Source organism: Mercenaria mercenaria, chromosome 16 (assembly GCF_021730395.1).
Source record: "Mercenaria mercenaria strain notata chromosome 16, MADL_Memer_1, whole genome shotgun sequence".
Lineage (NCBI taxonomy): Eukaryota > Metazoa > Mollusca > Bivalvia > Venerida > Veneridae > Mercenaria > Mercenaria mercenaria.
Genome location: NC_069376.1, coordinates 39855108 through 39875651, shown reverse-complemented (window position 1 = coordinate 39875651; position 20544 = coordinate 39855108). Strand labels below are relative to the sequence as shown.

At 35.6% G+C, this 20544-nt stretch overlaps 1 protein-coding gene across 2 annotated transcripts in view; it reads left to right on the top strand.

Moving 5' to 3' along the window:
• Positions 1–20544, top strand: part of LOC123540841 (MFS-type transporter SLC18B1-like) — a 33156-nt gene that overhangs the window by 3677 nt on the left and 8935 nt on the right. Inside the window, exons 2-8 of one of the 2 annotated variants that reach the window (XM_045326155.2) lie at positions 1302–1519; positions 4454–4549; positions 6541–6614; positions 8564–8711; positions 10150–10218; positions 14296–14386; positions 20079–20215. In XM_045326155.2, the coding sequence (XP_045182090.2) occupies positions 1310–1519; positions 4454–4549; positions 6541–6614; positions 8564–8711; positions 10150–10218; positions 14296–14386; positions 20079–20215 (825 nt within the window). In that variant the 5' untranslated portion in view covers positions 1302–1309. Of the gene's footprint in view, positions 1–1301; positions 1520–4453; positions 4550–6540; positions 6615–8563; positions 8712–10149; positions 10219–14295; positions 14387–15579; positions 15717–20078; positions 20216–20544 lie in introns of both variants that reach the window. The other variant, XM_045326154.2, reaches the window with a different exon arrangement.

Here is a 20544-nt window from a genome sequence, read left to right as displayed (position 1 = left end):
ATATACATAGACACAATCTTGTGCGCACCATCTCTCCTCATCCCCTTGACACAATATAATGAAACTTCACACAAGTGATCAGTAACAACAGTAGTTGTGCATGGGGCATGTTAGGTTGTTTCAACGACAAAAATTGCAGAGTTACGGGACTTTGTTTCTTGTTCACATACTATGTACATACAGTCTGCATATGCAGTCTTGTGCGCACCTAATCTTCCGGACCCTTGCACACAATTTAATGAAACTTCACACAAGTGATCAGTATCAACCCTAGTTGTGCATGGTGCATGTTACGTTCTATTAGATAAATATTCTGCATAGTTATGGGACTTTGTTTTTTGTTACTATACTGTATACATACAGTCTATATACATACAGTCCACATAATTATGCAATCTTGTGTGCGTCAAATTGCAATGTACTGTGTCAGTGCATGTGGGGGGGTACATTCATCACCTTTAGTGATAGCTCTAGTTGAAATCTGGACTAGACTAAAATCACTTTAAATCTTATATCAAACTGGGATATTTCCTTCATAACATTATGTACTATCACAAATACAGAATTATGTAGTTTCTTTAAACAAGAATGATTCCACAGTTTACATTTTAAATATGTGATAAGTCAAAGTTTCTTCACATTTTACACAATGTACTGATTAACTGAATGCAGAAAGTTTACTTCCTACATTACATTTTAACCCAGCCTGTCAAAATTTCGAAGGGATTGGATAATTTTGCTCATTTTTATGCCAGTAAGATAAAACATGCCTATTCTAAGCACATGGTTCTTATTCCACAACATAGTCGCATATTATACCTTGACTTTTGAAAACATTTATGATCTGGCAAAAAAGATTACAATATCACAAAATTGACTGTGCACATCTTCATTAGCATTTCTTGGAAATCTGATATTACTGATAAGTGCAAAGCATTGAGGCTTAACATGGTTGAAAACTTAATAGTTCTTTTGTTGGAACATTGAAAGCTGGGAATGAAATAACTGGAAGCATAATTATATAAATAAGGTGCAAACATTTTCTTTGTCAGAAATTTTCATGAGCAGTTTATTTTTTGTTGTATTTGCTAACTGTCCATATTTGCAAAAATAAATACTAGTGAAAGTATTATTACTAGTTTTACAGATAACCCTAAATATTTCACAAGATTATGAATATACTACTTTGTGAGCCAACATCACTAAAAATTCAGTATGATACAGTATAATATTCTTCTACATGTAACAAATGTAGCTATATCAAATACCATCAGGATATTATCATTCAAATCTATTTTTAGTGAAAATCATGGCAGCATCAGAGAGGACACCTCTGTTGGTAAATTCAGTTGAACAGAAGTCACCGGATCCAACCACTCCAAAATCCCCGACTGGAACTGCCGAATTTTCATTTAAGAGAGTGGATAGACGGAAGAAATTCATCTTAGTGTCTATGGGCTTTGTTAACTTCTGCGCCTCATGCTGCTTTTCATTACTGGCACCTTTCTTTCCTATTGAGGTAAACATATATACTGTAAAACCTAGAAATGATTTCACACTTTTAAAGTTACCGAAATTTGCTAGTTATGCCCCCCTTCGAAGAAGGAGGGGTATATTGTTTTGCAGATGTCGGTCGGCCGGCCGGTCTGTATGTAGACGAATCCGTTTCCGGATGATAACTCAAGAACGCTTGGGCCTAGGATCATGAAAGTTGATAGGAAAGTTGGTCATCACCTGCAGATGACCCCTATTGATTTTGAGATCTGTATGTCAAAGGTCAAGGTCACAGTGACCCTGAACAGTTAAACGGTTTCCGGATGATAACTCAAGAACGCTTGGGCCTAGGATCATGAAAGTTGATAAGGAGGTTGGTCATGACCAGCAGATGACCCCTATTGATTTTGAGGTCAGTATGTCAAAGTTCAAGGTCACAGTGACCCAGAACAGTTAAACGGTTTCCGGATGATAACTCAAGATTGCTTGGGCCTAGGATCGTGAAAGTTGATAGGGAGGTTGGTCATGACCAGCAGATGACCTCTATTGATTTTGAGGTCAGTAGGTCAAAGGTCAAGGTCACAGTGACCAGGAATAGTAAAACGGTTTCTGGGCGATAACTCAAGAAGGCTTGGGCCTAGGATCAGGAATATTGATAGGGTGATTAATCATGACCAGCAGATGACCCCTATTGATTTTGAGGTCATTTGGTCAAAGTTCAAGGTCAGATTGGCCAGGAACAGTTAAAACGGTTTCTGGACGATAACTTGAGAACGCTTAGGCCAAGGGTCATGAAAGATGATAGAGAGGTTCATCATGACCAGCAGATGACCCCTATTGATTTTAAGGTCAGTAGGTCAAAGGTCAAGGTCACAGTGACCCGGAACATTTAAACCGTTTCCAGAAAATAACTTGAGAACGCTTGGGCCTAGGATCATGGAACTTGATAGGGAGGTTGGTCATGACCTGTAGATGACCCCTATAGATTTTGAGGTCTGTAGGCTAAAGGTCAAGGTCACATTGACCCAGAACAGTTAAACCCTTTCCAGACGATACCTTAAGAACGCTTGGGCCTAGGATCACTAAACTTAATAGGGAGGTTGATCATGACCAGCAGATGACCCCTGTTGATTTTGAGGTCAACAGGTCAAAGGTCAATTTCACATTGAACCAGAACAGTAGAACTTTTGTTTACAGTGAGCAAATAATTTCTGTTCCTTGTGCAATTACTGAATGCATCAAGGGGGGCATTTCGTGTTCGACGAGCTCTTGTATGTTATAAATTTGCAAATTTGAGTAGTGGCTACATCATCACTAGCTAAATATAGTGTTACAATATACCACTGTCGAAAAGCAAATGTTAATAGTTGGGAGGATGTCAGTCTATGGAAATACACACAGTATTGCTGTTGTGAACATTTGTATGTTTACAGTAGATTATCAACTCTTAATCTTTGCTTAATTGCTGTCTGAGGATATTAATTTACCCAGCATGCAGAAGTTTTAGCCAATAGTAAGAAAAGTTTGTCATCTAAACTATGAGACTAGTGGTGACATTTGTCCCTTTCCATGCAATTTCTTATTCTGGTATCCAACTTCTGCATTCTTCAGCTGATTTTGTAGCTCACATGAGTACTGGTTGGGAACCAGTATCTGGACAGGACCAGTTTCCGGACACATGTGATAACCGCTTTATTTGGGCGTTATTCACGCAATTGTTTCATCTGGAACACATGGATGTTTATTTTTCCTGTCTACGACAATCCATTGTTTCACAAGTCTGTATAATATTAGGTTTTATGATAATACCATATCTGTGTTTACAAAAGATTCAACTTTTGGTCTTAATGGGGCATGAAGATAGCATTGCGCATGTGCTGTAGTTTTAACTTGTCGAGGTATCAAGTGGGGAAGAAATTATTAAACTGCATATTGATTTAATACTGATTACATGTGCTAATTTCTTTTTCTCTGAAATAGTTACATAAACTGCAGGGCTGGTGATTTTTGCGCTAATTTTATTCTATATCTACTTGAATTATCAAGAATTCGGTTTAGACCAAATTCGAGTTTTTGAGAGTTAGCCTCTCTGCTTTCGTAGCTGCTATTGAAAATCGGGTTATCTTTCATTTGCATTGTTGGAGAGATTATTGATAAAGAAATGTGTAGAATTATTTTAATTACTTTTTTGGATATCAAAATATCAGCAAACCATCGTCAAAATATTTGTCCAGTTACTGGTTTACTTCACGGGGAAAATAACTCCTTTTTGTGACTTCATTTGAGGCTCCGTGGAACCCAGAGTTTACGTCACAAATTGATGTTGATTACAATTTTGGATGAAGAAGGAGCTGAAGTTTGTGCAGTTTGGGCTACAATTATGTCAAATATTTTCTAAGAAAATAATGGAGCCGAAATAAGAAAATTTGTCCGGCTACTGGTAAATAGAATACTGTGAAGTCTTAAAATTTGAATTCTGTGCGTTTAAGCCCTGCTCAGGTTGTTAAGGAGGAAGCCATCCAGCTGGCTTGCAGATGGTTTGGCAGTTCTACCCAGTTGCCTTTGGGCCTCTGTGGCTGACTAGTTATGGTAATTTACTTCAAATCACTTGCCCCTTACTGATGTGGGTTTGAAACAGCACTACCTGTGTAGAATTCTTCATATGAGGAAGGCATCCAGCTGGCTCACAGAAGGTCTGCGGTTCTTATAATCTACCCTGGTGCCCGCCTTTGCCTGAAACAATGTCTTCCTGCACCATCAATACCTGGAAAAGCCTATAATGGCCTAACTGGGTTCATGTGACTCTAAACCCAAGCCTGAAATGTTGTTCAGAAAAGCACCTGTTGTCTCCTGCACCATTAAAACTAAGAATGGCTATGTCTTTAACTGTGTATAATTGACTTAAATACCAAAAAAATACCTTTCTTTCATCTTCATTTCATTTTGCTGTTTAATTCAGGCTAGTTATAAAGGAGCATCACAGAGTGTGGTTGGACTTATATTTGGAGTGTTTGAACTTGTTATATTTATTTCATCGCCCATATTTGGCAACTATGTAAGTATACTAATTACATAAGGTAGCATATGATAAATTCGCCAAAAAATCATGTATGTAATATTTTTATTATATTTTGAAAATATATAAACCTATACATCTTTTGAAAGGTCTTTAAAATCTTTTAAGTGGTAAACAGAACTAAAAACTGCAAAAAGATATAGGTCAGTGGCTAAAGTGAACAAATTACAGTGTAACTTCCGAAAACCGGACCTTCTGAAAACCGGACCTTCTGAAAACCGGAAACCTTTGAAAACCGCACAAAACTCGAGGTCCCGTTTTTTTCTATTCTTATTTCTATATATTTTTAACCTCTGAAAACCGGAACTTCCGAATTCTGAAAACGGGACGATATTTGAAACACCGTTTATATTTTAACACTAAAATTGACTTCTGAAAACCGAACAGCAAAATATTTTCTGGATTAAAAGTGTCACCTGATAATCCAGAAACGCTGTCAACATGGTCTTTTGTTGATTTATTAGCGGTGCGCGTTTATTTTGACACGCTATATAATCACAATGATCATTTGATGCAAAAGTTAGGATGTTTGCGTAAATGCTATTATTAAAGTTCTGTTGTTTCTTTTTATATTTGTTATTTATGTATTTATTATCCTTAATGTTTGTAAATAATTAATTTATTGTCTAATTAATTAATCAATTAATTAATTAATACGAAATTGTAAAATTAAAAAGGATAAAAATCTCCTTCATCCTACGTGTAAGAAAACATAACTATTGTGCACCACGTCCACTTTGCCTACAAACTTTCAAACTTCTGAATTCCGGAAACTTCCAAAAACCGAACTTTTAGGCTGGTCCGGAGGTCGTTCGGTTTTCGGAAGTTACACTGTATTATAAATTTGGTTTATTATGCAATGACGATGTGCCATCTACAAGCCTTTAATGAAAGTGTGTTCTGTTCTGTGCTGCCTTATCTATTAATAACATGTTCACAAAGCTTATAAATAGGGGTAACCCCCTATAACCAACAATATTACTCTATTTAATACACTATCCCCCGCTTGAGGGAACGCACAGGTTTTTGTATTTTATGACCTTTTCTGTATAAGTTGGTGAAACCCTATGTTTCTTGATATGTAAGGGCAGAAACAAGTAGCAGAGTTCTGTGACATGGTTCCATCAAACAAGGAATACTTTACAAAATGCAGTAAAATTGTTTGGTACAAGGGATCACTCCCAGCTGTAGTATTATACCAGATTTGTAGTAGACAATTGCTTGTCCTTGCCTGAAATATTGTTTAGAGGAGCAACTTAAGTCTACCTACACCACTTCAAGTTAGATAGTTCCTTTTTGATCTGTAAGCTATGAAGATTCCATGTGACTTAAATCTTATAAAACAAAGACACTGTCAAATTTTTAATGTTAAAGACACCTGTGCAGAGAAGATACCTGTACAAGTTAGGCAGAGGTTATCTTTTTAACTAGACCATTGGGCCCATATTCGTTAACATTTAAAGTCTAAAACTTAAGAATGGCAAGTACAGTCAAACCTGTCTATAGTATAAAAACCACCCTTGGGAGAGCCAAAACATGGCCTTTATTGGGAGGTGGTCTCTATTCACAGGTTAAAATACACTGTAAATGTTAAAATGGGAAACAAAACATGTGGTCTTTAGACCCAGGTGGTCTCTGTTCAGAGGTGGTCTTTAACACAGGTTTGACTGTACTCAGTTTGTCATAACTTTGTTAATAGCACATGTACACTAAATAGATTTTTATACAGAATGAATATTCATGTAAAGTTTCATTGCTGTTTGTGCTAATTTAAGAATGTTTGCTAATTTAAGAATGACAGAGCAAAAACAAAATATAGCATTTTGATGTCTAAGTTTAAGGCTTTAAACAGAGATTAATACAGGCTAAACCTTTTAAAACAGAGGAAAAAACTCTGTACATGAGCACATTTCAGACCTTCCTGTGATGTTGGTCTACATGAATTGAACTTTATTTTCATTTTATTTCAGATATCAAAGATTGGATGTAAATTTATGTTTGTGTCTGGTATTATGGTATGTGGATCATGTGCTATTTTGTTTGGGTAACTCATAAATCATCTTTTATCACATTTAGAGATTTTAGAAATTTCTTCTTCTGAGTGTAAGAAAACATTTCCAGAATTGCATCAGAGGTCTAGTGGTTAGAAAGCAGACCAAAGAAGCAGGTGTCAAAATTTGAGCCCTCTGCACATTGTACAAGGGGCTTTCATTGCCGAATGGTTAATGTCGCTGACTTTAAGTCACTTGCCTCGTATGGATTTGGGTTTGAGCCTTGCTTGAGGCATAGAATTCTTCATGTGAGGAAGCCATCCAGCTGGTATATGGATGGCTGGGGTACTACCCAGGTTCCTATCCATGAGGAAGTAATGCCCTGAGGGTCACCAGGGGTCTTCCTTTACAATGAAAAGCTGGAAGGGCACAATATGATCTATACCTATAATTATGTCTCCCACCACACAGTGTTGTGGGAAACATATTGATTTACTCCAGTCTGTGTGTTTGTGTGTCTGTCTGTCTGTCACAAAGCTTGTCCGCACTCTAAGTCAAACATTTCTCATCCAATTTTCACCAAACTTAAACAAAATGTGTTTGACCATAAGAGCTCGGCCAAGTTCGATAACTAGCCAAATCGGTCCAGGCATCTTGGAGTTATGGCCCTTGAATTACCAAAACTCGGCCTTTTTACTCTTGTCCGCACTCTAATTCGAACATTTCTCATCCAATCTTCACCAAACTTGAACAAAATGTGTTCGAACATTTCTCATCCAATTTTCACCAAACTTAAACAAAATGTGTTTGACCATAAGAAATGCCAAGTTCGATAACTACCCAAGTCGGTCCAGGCGTCTTGGAGTTATGGCCCTTGAATTACCAAAACTCGGCCTTTTTACTCTTGTCCGCACTCTAATTCGAACATTTCTCATCCAATCTTCACCAAACTTGAACAAAATGTGTTCGAACATTTCTCATCCAATTTTCACCAAACTTAAACAAAATGTGTTTGACCATAAGAGCTCGGCCAAGTTCGATAACTACTCAAATCGGTCCAGGCGTCTTGGAGTTATGGCCCTTGAATTACCAAAACTCGGCCTTTTTACTCTTGTCCGCACTCTAATTCGAACATTTCTCATCCAATCTTCACCAAACTTGAACAAAATGTGTTTGACCATGAGACCTCGGCAAGTTTGATAACTAGCCAGGCATTTTGGGGTTACGGCCCTTGAATTATCGAAAAATTGGCAGTTTTACTCTTGTCCGCACTCTAAGTCGAACATTTCTCATCCAATCTTCACCAAACTTGAACAAAATGTGTTTGACCATGAGACCTCAGCCAGGTTTGATAACTAGCCAAATCGGTCTAGGCATTTTGGAGTTACGGCCCTTGAATTACCGAAAAATCCGCCTTTTTACTCTTGTCTGCTCTCTAAATCCAACATTTCTCATCCGATCTTCACCAAACTTGAACAAAATGCATTTGGCCATAAGACCTTAGCCAAGTTCGATAACTAGCCAAATCTTCCCAAGCACTTTTGATTTATGGCCCTTGGATTACTGATTGGATCCACTCATCCAGACCATATAATTGGATCCACTCGTCTAAACCATCTAAAGAATCTAGACATTTTTCATAGGGGCAGTTGTTGGAGGCATGCGCTTTTCTCAAAAGCATCTCTAGTTGTGTCAGTGTTAAACCCACCCCACCCCATCCCCCCACCTGATGTCTGATGACATTAGTTGTTATAATTGATAATTACAGGTAAATTTATACATTTAAAAAATTTAACTAAATGCTTTCACAGGTACAGTTGAACATGTGAAATATAGCTGGTAATGTTCTGAATTTTGACATGTCAGACTTTCTGAAATGAAAAAGAAAATCTAACATGTTTGCATATGCAGACAATCATGAAATTGAAAACTCTATTTCTTTTAAATGAATTTAAAAAAAAAATGCTTTTGTGATTGACTAATGTGTATTTTAATTTGACAGCACACTAGACAAGGGTCCAGATGGGACGATGTTTATAGTGATGTGTTTTCTTTGTCGCTCCATTGAAGCGCTTGGTTGCTCAGCTTTTGTTACGGCATTGTTTGCCATCCTTGCGCATGAGTTCCCTGACAGTGTGATTACAGTAATGGTGAGTTTTGTTTGCTGTACTTGAAAACACAAATTTCTGCCACCGGTTGTGTGGATGGAAATATCTGGCTCCGAGGTAACTGTTTTTTAATTATCTAGACAAAGCCTCAATACTGCCTAAACAGTTATCCATTGGCCAAATAGTTCAATTTGCACCTTCAACCAGTGAATGACTCGTATATTATTCTATATACTAGAAAGTTGTCAAGTATAGTCAAGCCTGTAAAGTAAGACCTTGACTGGGAAAAACAGAAAAATACTTTCTTTATTTGCAGGTTGTCATTATACATAAGTTCAAATGTTCAGCCTACCCGCTTAGCTCCCTAGGGAGAGCGCAGATCTATGGATCGCGGGATCATGACTTCGATCCCCCAGTGGGGCGTATGTTCTCCATGATGATTTGATTAAAGACATTGTGTCAGAAAAACGGCACTAAGTCCAAAACAAACAAACAGATCAAATACTGTAAAATCATTGATGTTTGCATGTGTGGTTTTTGTCTAGTTCACTGGCGGTGAGCTCAACATAGTTGCCACTATGGCGTATGTAAGTGCATCAATCCAAGTTTGTCTGTGCTGTAACTTATCCATGGATCAAGGGATTCTTAATAACTTGGCACATGTTTGCCTCAATGACACGGTGTGTCGTGTGCAAGAACCAGATTGATAGCTTAAATTTCAAGGTCATACTTTGAGGTCAAAGGTCAAAACTCGGTGCTGTTTTGCTTGTCTGGGCTGTAACTCAGCTATGGATCGAGGGTTTCTTAAATAACTTAGCACAATTGTTTGCCTCAATGAGACAGTCTGTCAGGCGTAAGTAGTTGAAAGGTCAAGTCACACTTAGGGGTCAAAGGTCAAAAGTTGATACAGTTTCTCTTGTCTGGGCTGTAACTTGGATGGAGATGTTCTTAAATAACTTGGCAGAAATATTTGCCGCAATCAGTTCTGTCACCGCCAAATAATATCATAAATGTTAGTCCTTTTGAAGCTGGTGGGCTCGACATATTGCCTATGGGCATCTAGTTTTTTTGGTAAATACCTGAAATAACATCACAGTAAACAAATGAACTGCACGTTTGTTTAATCTCTTAGATTTGAAATCCATGTTGTTATGTCTAGACCAGATAGTTGTTTGGGTTAAAATACACAAAATTATTTCACAATATAACTCGTACCGTTTTTACCAATCTGTAGGACAATCCTTCTGTATGACAAGTTCATTTAATAACTTCAGAATCGACAGTATTTCACAAACTCTTTTATAAATGCTTTATGTCAATGAATTTGCAAAAATCTGCTTGAATTTCACTCAAAACTTGAAAAAAATTTGGTCAGCAGTTTGTAGAAAGAATAAATTTTAAAAAATGAATTAATGAAGTAAAATTTACTTGGTTGCATTGTATGCTTATAAAGGCCATTTAAAAACTTTTATATTTAAAGGGTTCATTGGAAACATTCAGTGGACTAGGGATGATGGTGGGGCCTCCTATTGGTGGAGCTCTCTATGAGGTTTGTATATACATGTAGATACAGTTGAAATTCAGTATCTTGAATTCCAAGGGACCGAGCATTTTACTTCAAGATAACTGAAATATGACTTAAAACGATATTTGAGCCGTGCCATGGGAAAACCAACATAGTGGGTTTGCGACCAACATGGATCCAGACCAGCCTGTGCATCCGGGCAGTCTGGTCAGGATCCATGCTGTTCGCTATTAATTTCTCTAATTCCATTAGGTTTGAAAGCGAACAGCATGGATGCTGACCAGACTGCGCGGATGCGCAGGCTGGTCTGGATCCATGCTGGTCGCAAAACCACTATGTTGGTTTTCTAATGGCGTGGCTCATTTTGCACACATGTGTTTTTGGGAAGGGACTTGAAATGTCTTTTAGATAGCAGGAATTTTGAGATAAGCAAATTCGAGATATTAAGTTTCAGCTGTATATACCGGTACTCATTTATTACTATAGTGATGAAAAGGTGATCAAGTTGAATCGAATAATCATCAGTAAAAGTGTCAGGTTGGCAACTTCAGAATACAAGGATGTTGATTGTTGTCATTACTGATGTTTTCAGTATGTTATGCAGACATATTGATGCTTTTGTTCATTTATAGTTTAGACATTAATGTAATAGCAAAGTATCAGTTTTGTTGATCTGTTACCTAGCAACAACTGCAAGCTGCAAATAAAACACGGCTTCCTTCAGACAGAATACCATATGTAAATTTAAGTATGATAGTATGTAAAGTTGATAATATTTGAAATTACTAAGCAAAATTATAAGTAATGAATTCTTACTATGCTCGCATCTGCAAAGTCTTTTGATAGACTTTGCTCATTAAGGGTCCAATAAAGGTCCTGACTTTACACAGTAACGGTGCTGACTTTACCCATTAAGGGTCCTGCTAGGTCAGCTTTGTAGGGACGTAACACAACAAAACAAGAAAAGTTGAGTTTGGGCCCTAGGTGAGTTAAATTTTCCATGTAGAGAAAAATGGGAAGCTGTCAGCTAATGGAGAAGAAGATTATATTGGAGTACTTGTCTTGACCACTGATTATGGTTGGGAATTAAAGAGAACAAGCTTTTATTAGTGTGGTGGATTGGAATTCTCGTCTATTGCATTTTGCAAGCTGCATGAGGATAACAAGTTTGTAGTGGTATAGAATCCAGGAACATCATGTTATGTGTTTTGATAACTTATTGCTGTTACATAGATAAAATACTGTTGAAAAAATATAATACCAAAACATTTAACATCAGACTTTCATAAAATGACAAGTCTGTGCAACAGGGCTCCGGAAATTTTGATAACTCAATCGGTCCGAAACGAAAATCCTGACATCGGCGCTACCCCACCCACCGCATTCCCAATATTACATATTTTGTAAAACGTGATAGGGTAAAGAAATAAGCATGTCATGCATTAAAACTGAGTTACCAGTCACCGCGCGTTACCATACAATGAAGACAGTTATTCAGTGTTATGTGTGATCGTTACTTTGTTTAAATTTCGATGTTTTTCCGAGATAATACGAGGCATTGACACCGTGTGCGTAACTAGTCTAAAAGCCAATGCACGTGACTTCGATACCGTATACACGGCAGATACTTTGTGATGTTTCCTCATTCTTTGACGGAATTCTATAAAATACAATGCGTCAAAGTGAGTTACACGACACATATTCTCTGCTAAACAGCCTCAGTATTTAAAGAATACTCTGCCGCGGACCGAATGTGTACGTTATTTGAACGCTGAGATCGAATTTCCCGCATGTATAGTACCAAAACGTCACGCGGGTTGGCCACGGATATTTCATTTCACTTACGTTGTACTTCAATAAGCAACTACATTTTATAAAGTTATATGTTCTCTTCTGATGTAAACAAAATTTCATTTTGAAACATTTTTTAAAAGACCGATTTGATAAACAGTGCCACTCCGGTGTTGCAAAGACGATTTTCTGCATTTGTTTCAACTGGAGCCCCAACAAATGAATCATGTATTTTTTTCAAATCAAGTAATTATAAAAATTATTTTTATCGGTTTTCCGTGTGATGTCTCATTAAATCAAAGACCTATAATGTACAATTATAGCTCTTTGATTAAAAGCAGCGACCATTTGTTTGTTACCGTGATCAAACATAGCCTTTTGAAATAAACCATCCGTCGGATTCTAAATAAAAGAAGTGGGTCCCCGTCGAAATGATTTGGATCCAGTCAGAAACGTTAGGAAACCAGTCAAAAATGTTTAATACACCGCAGTCGGCTGTCTGCAAACATTAAAGGATGTGCCGCGCGAGCACTGATTGCGTCACGCGCTAATTACGGACCGATTATCAAAGTGACAATCAGACCGATTGACACGTTTATTGATTATCTGAAGGTGCGACCAACAATTTCCTACTTGGCAGGTGATCGTGTATTGAGATATCAGACCGAAATTTATACTTTTCTCCATTTTCACGGGACCGATTTTTTTCGTTTTTTCACTTCACGAATCGGTCTGAAAAGTCAAAAATCGGTCCAAAACCGACAAACTGGCAAATTTTCGAAGCCCTGCTGTGCAATACTTTCTTATTTTTTTACTTACTTATTTGTAAGTACAAAAATCTCCAGGTTTGCTTTGCTTATGGTCCTGCTTATATTTCAACAAGTATGGTGTAGTTTATTTGTACATTTTTATACCCCCACAAATGAAGTTTTGTGGACTTCGTTCCACAGCGCAGTACATACTATGATGTTCAATCTTTGAAAGAGTTGTTTGAAAACATTTCAGTCAGCAGTATCTTGTCCTTTCTAAAGCAGATTTATCACAAAATCTGAAATCATATATTTTTCTTTACACATTTTGCAATATTGTTGTTTGTCACTAATATTTTATCCCTTTATATACGTTTTTGCATAAATGTTTTTAGACGTGCTTTACAATTTACTTTACATTTTTACATAATTGTTTTTTAGAGATGCTTTACAATTTATGTTTTCAAAGCGCTTGTTTTCGGCGATATATGGCCATTTTGTGTCGGTTCGCCGTAAAATCTAACTCACTCACAAATGAAGTTTGGGAGGGGGGTATAAAGGAGTGAGCTTGTCGGTCTGTCTGTCTGTCAGTCTGTTTGTTTTCATTACTTCCGGACAATAACTAGTGAAAGGCTTGACAGATTTTTTGTTACAGGGGTGTAACATCATAAAATACAGGACAAGTTCGACTTTGCCTACAAACCACCAATTTTTGACGTAGTTATGGCCCCTTTCCAACTTAAAATTTGCCAAACTAATAGTTTCCAGACAATAACTCATGAAAGTCATAACAGATTTAAATAAGTTTTGGTACGGGGTTGTAACATCAAAAAATACAGGTCAAATTCAACTTTGGCTACAATCCACCAATTTTTTTGACGTAGTTATGGCCCCTTTCCAACTTAAAATTTGCCATACTATTGTGGGGGTATTATTCATCACTCCTGTGACAGTTCTAGTTTTTTTGGTTTTTTTTACAATTCAGTTTAGAATATGATGGAACTGGTATATTTAGTTAAATTCTAAGTTCAAAGTTTCGCTTGCTGTCTCTGTTTGTTAGGTTTAATTAAGAAATGAAATGATTTTTTTCGGTGTTCATGCAAAATGAACGACAGAATAGGATCGGCAAATTCATTAATCGCGCTAGCGATTCATGTTTAATTTGCCGATCCTATTCTGTCGTTCATTTCGCATGAACACTGAAAAAATAGTTTCATTTCTTATATTTACATTATATTTCCTTTCCATTTGTAAACAATATAATATTATAAATTGCACATATTTTGTGGCATTTAACATTAAAATCAGCTTCCCGGCCATTCTGTTCAACACATGGAATAAGGAACGTTCTCCCTGACTATACGCAGATGTCGTCAAAACAGCGGCCTGTTATCACTAAGCAGCGATGACTAAAATTTTGTGCCTTTCCTTTTGCTGTTCATACGAAATGAACATCATACTTTTCAATGGAAAAGAATAGGGCGAATGTAAATATTGTCTATGGACTACCATTCTTTGTCATGGGTACTGTAGTTATTTAAATGCTTTCTTTATTTACTAGATTGGTGGCTATGGACTACCATTCTTTGTCATGGGAACTGTGGTTATTTTATGCGGATTGTTAACAACTTTAGTGATGCCAAGAATAGAAGGTATATATATTTACCATAGACTTATAAAGTAAAAGTTTCACTTTAATTCAATTTTAAAAGGTGTACTGGACAAACAGTACTATGCATTAGGTTTTATTTAGAATACACTTAATATAAGTAATATTGTATATGCTAAACACAGTATAAATGTGTACCACCTCTTAAAAAAAACTGGAAGTTTTTTTTACAATTTACTGTTGCAGCATTACATTTGATTATGAATGAAGCAGTACACACTCAGTAGATATATTTATTTTTTGAAGTTTGATAAGGATTTTCTACATTTGAGGTAAACATCTTAAGATAAGATATTTCAGTGAATGATGCACATTGGATATCTTTAAATGAAAATATTATGCCTCCGATATTTATCACTTTGAGTGGAACTTCTGGTTCATATTGTTAACACATTAGAGGTTGCATTTCTCAAGCAATCTTCATCAAAAGAACATGGAAGATCTAGTACCGATATGATTATTGGTATGATCAATTTAACAATACCAGAGTTAATGGGCCTTGAATAGTGAAATTGGGACATCACATTGCACAAAATTGATCTTATTTCTTTATAAAACGACATTATGTACCTATTTGTAAAAAGTATTCAGGTGAGTAATATAGGGGTCATCATGGCGCTCTTGTTACAAGTATCTGATATAGGTTTTTTACTTTTTTGTAGCCAAAGATATGCATTTTATATCAGACTATTCAAGTTGTTTACCAAGTGAATGTGTAGCTTCGGGTATACACTGTAGATTAGATAAATTTCACATCACTTTTATTTTGCAGATAAATTGTCAATAAGTGTATTAAAATGATCAAACATCGGAATTCTTAACTAAATAGTACTGGTATTTTGATGGTAATGCTTCTTAATATTCTGACTGTACTGACTGTACTGAATTATTCTGACTGTACGGAATTCTTCTGACTGTATTGAATTATTCTGACTGTACTGAATTATTCTGACTGTACTGAATTATTCTGACTGTACTGAATTATTCTGACTGTACTGAATTATTCCGACTGTACTGAATTATTCTGACTGTACTGAATTCAGGATTTGCTCTATTTGCGAATATATCAAAAATAAAATGGTGTGAATATTATCCGATCTTAAGTTCATTAAAAATGTATTTTATTTTATGATATAACTTAGATTTAAACATATATTTTTGTGATGTTCTTTACAGGTGCAAAAGAGAAATACACGGGTTCAATTTTAACGTTATTTAAAAGTCCCTTAGTGATTATAACTTGGTTAAACTGCATTATAACGAGCTTAAGTATAGGTTACTTTGAGCCAACCTTGGCCAATCATCTCCAACAGGTAGGTTGTGGTGCACGCTGTCTTTCATTTATGCTTGTGGCAGTCCTTCCTTCTAAAATATGTGTTTGCTGTGCTCTGAATAACTTACCTAAATTATCTCAAAAAATATTTGAACCTTTATGAGGTTAGTAGGTACATATTCATCAACATTAAAAGTCTGAAATTAAGACATATAAACAACAAAAAATCAATTTACTGTAAGTTTCTTAACCCTTAATAGCTTGCTAATTTTTTCAATTTGGACAGTACCGTTAGTTGTTAAAAGGGGTGCTTACCAAAACGATATTGACTGAATGGCAAACAGTGCAGATCATGATCAGACTGCATGGATGTACAGGTTGATCATGATCTACACTAGTTGCAAATGCAGAATTGATCATGTCGAGCATGTTAAGGGTTAATTGTAAACTTATACTGATGAAATTTTAGCAAGCTGATTGTAGCTGTGGAATACATATTCCTGCAAATTTCAGTGTAAAATGTGCTGATGTAACAATTACAGAGCAGAAAAGAAAATAAAGCATTTACATGATTAAATATCTAAATTTTAGTCTTCAAAGATTGATCCTGATTTTTTCTCCAGTAAAAACAGGCATGAGGACTATTTCTGAATTAAGACAAACCAGCTATAACGGTCACTTTTTTTTCCAAATCTTCGTTATAACATTTAAATTTTTTCTTTTTTTGAATTTTTCCATTGTTTCCTTGATTTTAAAGTTCTTGTAAATTGTAAGAACTATTTTTCCAGAAAATCTGACCAAAGAATGACTTGATTTAGTTTGATCTATATTATTTGATAGTTAATGTTATGCAAATACAACTTTACCTACCTATATATTGTTACAAGTTCTTCATCGGACCACAGCAAACATACAATTTTTGAAGATGACCTAACATACTGAATTATTTCTGGTTATGCAAATTAGAAAAATTAAGAGTGTTTATTTAATTATGGTCATGTTTCAGTGTATGATATAAAATATATATAGTAATAATAGACATTTTTATTTCAACAAATCAAAATACTGGGGAGGTCGTGTTTTTCTAAATTATGAATTTTAGTGCATAGTTAATTTATCTATTAAAAGATACTGTGAAATAATTTAATTTTGTAGGCATAAAATTTCGTGACTTCGTACATAAAGGAAGTTTGGTGTTTGGCATGATTGAACAGTTTTCAAATTGTAAAGGCAAAATAAAAGGGAATTTGACGTGTTTGTCAAGATTCAATTTCCTAAACTCGTAAATTGACCCAGCCAAGAAGTCCACGAAAAATAGTCCCCCACAAATATTACTGATCTTGCAGTAGTTAATTAAAAAAAAATTCAGTCAATGCCATTAATACAGAAATAATTCAGTATTTATTTTGAAGTTGTTTGGTATTTAACAATTACAATACAGGCCCTTCTGCAGTCAGTTTAAACATGCTACGATAACAGAGCATCTTAGTCTAAAAAAGAAAATGCCAGCAGGGACTTCTCCTTGTTTTCTGTGCCTGCTTTAAAGTTGTTAATTCTAGACTTTTATATGTGTAAAGTTAATGAAATTGTACACATTGGGCTGTATTTTGTGTAATAGTAAAGGATTTTTGTTTGGGTATATGTTTTGAAAAAATGAGGTAGTATGTATTACCTCAGAGCTTTAAAGGTTTTACCTCAGAGCTTTCATTTCACTTTCAGTAGTGAAAAGTTTTTATTCAATCACTTTGTGCAAACCAGAAACATGTTTTTTTTCTGAAAGAAAGAGAAGATTGCCAATGCTTATAAGTTGATTACCCAATTACCTCTGATATATTCTGTTGAAGGGCCTGTATTTAATGTAGATTTTAGAAAATGAAAAAAATAGTTTAGATTTTGTAGTGTTCTGATCTGATTTTAAAGGGGCATGCCACCAGATGTATTTTAAACTTTAAGAAATATAGACGGTGATTTTGTAAGTGAGTAATATTGTGAATAAAAAAGTAGAAAGAAAGTGAGTCAGCTTGTTCTTGGCATATTTATTTAAATTGTTAAAATAAATAGATAATAATAAATAAATAAAAATTATAAAATATCTAATAATACTTTCAAGAGGAAGATGTGTAATAGAAATTGGCTGTCAGAGCTGTACTTTATATCATATGTGTTTATCACTTAGAATATTATTGTTTTCTGACCATTGGCATTAATAGATTGTTTGTCTCTTTTTGAAAACTTAACTGGGGCATGCCCCTTTAACATTGATTAATTTTATTTTGATTTGGGTTGGTGTTGTGGGTGTATACTACTAACATTTTTATTCTTTTGTTTATATTTTATATATATTTAGTTTACAACTTTCTCACAATTCTGTTTCTGTTTATTAAGTAATATGAGCTGCACCATAAGAAAGCCAACATAGTGTGTTTGCGACCAGCATGGATCCAGGCCAGCCTGCACATCCGCGCAGTCTTGTCAGGATCCATGCTGTTCGCTTTCAAAGCCTATTGCAATTAGAGGAACTGTTAGCGAACAGCATGGGTCCTGACCAGACTGCGCAGATGCACAGGTTGGTCTTGATCCATACTGGTCGCAAATGAACTATGTTGGTTTTCTCATGGTGCGGCTCATATTTCTTCCAAAGTTATGATACTGGCATAGCTTTCTATAGGCATGTCTGCAAATTCTAATCAACATTATATTAGAGGGACATTTTTGTATCAGAATGCGCATAACAAATCTTAATATGCTGAGCACACACTTGATATTTTGTCAGTATCTTTGAAAGTGCTGAAAGTGAATTTTTGACCTTTGGCATGCTAATTTTTAAAGAATATGTTGTAAAGTTGGGATACAACCTTCACAGCAATTAGATTTTATTGTCTCATTTTCAGCGGAAGCTAATTTCTAAAAAGTCTCAAAATGCACTTAAATATGTAGAATTGATAAAGAAATATTTGCAATCTGAAGGCCTTTCTTTGGATGAAGCTACACTACAAATTATACAGCTTATGCACACCAATCACTATGCAGTAAGTCTTGTGACCTTCAAGATGGAGCATTCCAGAGGTCATATTGCACAGTTGGCTGCTCTTGTTTACATATGCCACGTTGGTATAAGAAAAATGTGTATTTTCCCCCAAAGTCACTACCCACGGAAAGCTTGCACTGAAATGCAGTGTTAGAACATGGCTTAAACTGCTGACGGTATTTGACGATTTTGTCTTTCAGATATTACGTTAAAAGTATTAAGGGGAGCGGTGGTCTAGTGGATAAGGTGTCAGCCGCTCAGTCCAGGAGTCATGGGTTCGAGCCCCACTGGGGTCATGACCATGACCTCTCATTTGACACCAGTACTGGCTTTTCCAGGAAGCCGACTTGAGAGTGGTTCCAATAAGCTTGAAGCTTTCATCACAATTGAGCTAAAACAAAAATTAGTATAAATTAGAAGTATTCAACAGACTCTATACAGTATATCAGTTTGAAAAAAAGAGAAAACAAAACTGTAAAGAAAAAGAATAAAATCATTGTGGTTATGGGATTATCATCTGGATATTAAATACATTGGGTTGTGTAAAGTAAAGTGTGTGGAGGCTTTTGGCTTTGACTTTAATAAGAAAAAAAAATCAAATAAAGTCAAAATGATGTTTATGCACAAAATGATATCATTACACCAATCAATTTTGTTGAAATTTCGACTGATTAGCAACATATTGTTTTGTGAAATGGTGTAAAAAAAAAAAGAAAAAAAAAAATTTAACCTATTTTTACATGTACAGTCAAACCTGTTAGTAAAGACCGCCCTTGGGAAATGAAAATATTGGTCTTTGTTGACAGGTAGACTAATTTATACTATTTATGGTAGAAAAAAAGGTAAGGGAACTCCATGGGTGAGAGGTTATGGTTGCTGACATTGAATCACTTGCCCCTCACCAATGTGGGTTCAAAAACTTGCTTAGGGTCTACAGTTCATCATGTTGAGAAGCCATCCAGCTGGTATACAGGAAGTCAGTGGTTCTACCCAGGTGCCCTCTTGTGTTTGAAATTATGTCCAGAGAGGTCGGTGACCGTCTTCCTTCACCATCAAAAGCTAGAAAAGTTGCTGTATTACCAACATTATGTCAGTTAGACTCTAAACCCAACAAAACAGTAAGTTGTGGCCTTTATATGCAGGTTTTACAGCAGTGTCCTTTACCTGGAGGTGGTCTTTTGCAAGGGTTAGAAAATGAAGAGTTACTATGTAGAAGACCTACTTGACCTAATGAAGTTTTAGGATTTAAAGGTTGGCAGATTAGTGTTTTATTAGGGAAGAAGCTTACTTGTAGTGATCTGGGAATGGTTCCATGTTTCTTTGGTAATTAAGAAACTTACCTAGTTGATTGTGAATAAGCACCTATTATTTCAGACAACAAGAGGATGTTTAAAGGAACTATATTTACACTGCTTAAAAGCCCAATGGTGCTAGTTACATTCCTGAACATTAGTGCAGGCAGCGTCGCTTTAGGGTTTATGGATCCAACTCTAGCAAACCATTTACTTCGGGTATGGTACTTCTTTAATTTAAATATGAAACAATATTTATTTCGTTTATGACATTCCTTAGGCAAGAATTGAAATAACTCCTAGAAATTTGAGTTTTTTTCCCTGTTCAAACAAGTTTATTAATACTTTATGGAAAAGATTTTAGTAACTATGTTTTCCTAGTATCAGTTTTCATTTGCACTGTTTATTATACATGTATGTTCAATGTACAATGTATATTCACTATTTTGTTATGGTATATATGACAGTAGATGTTTTGTATAATGTTGTAGATTGTTGTAGGCTGTTAAAAACAGATTTTGTCTGCTTGCTTTTTTCACCTGTCTGCT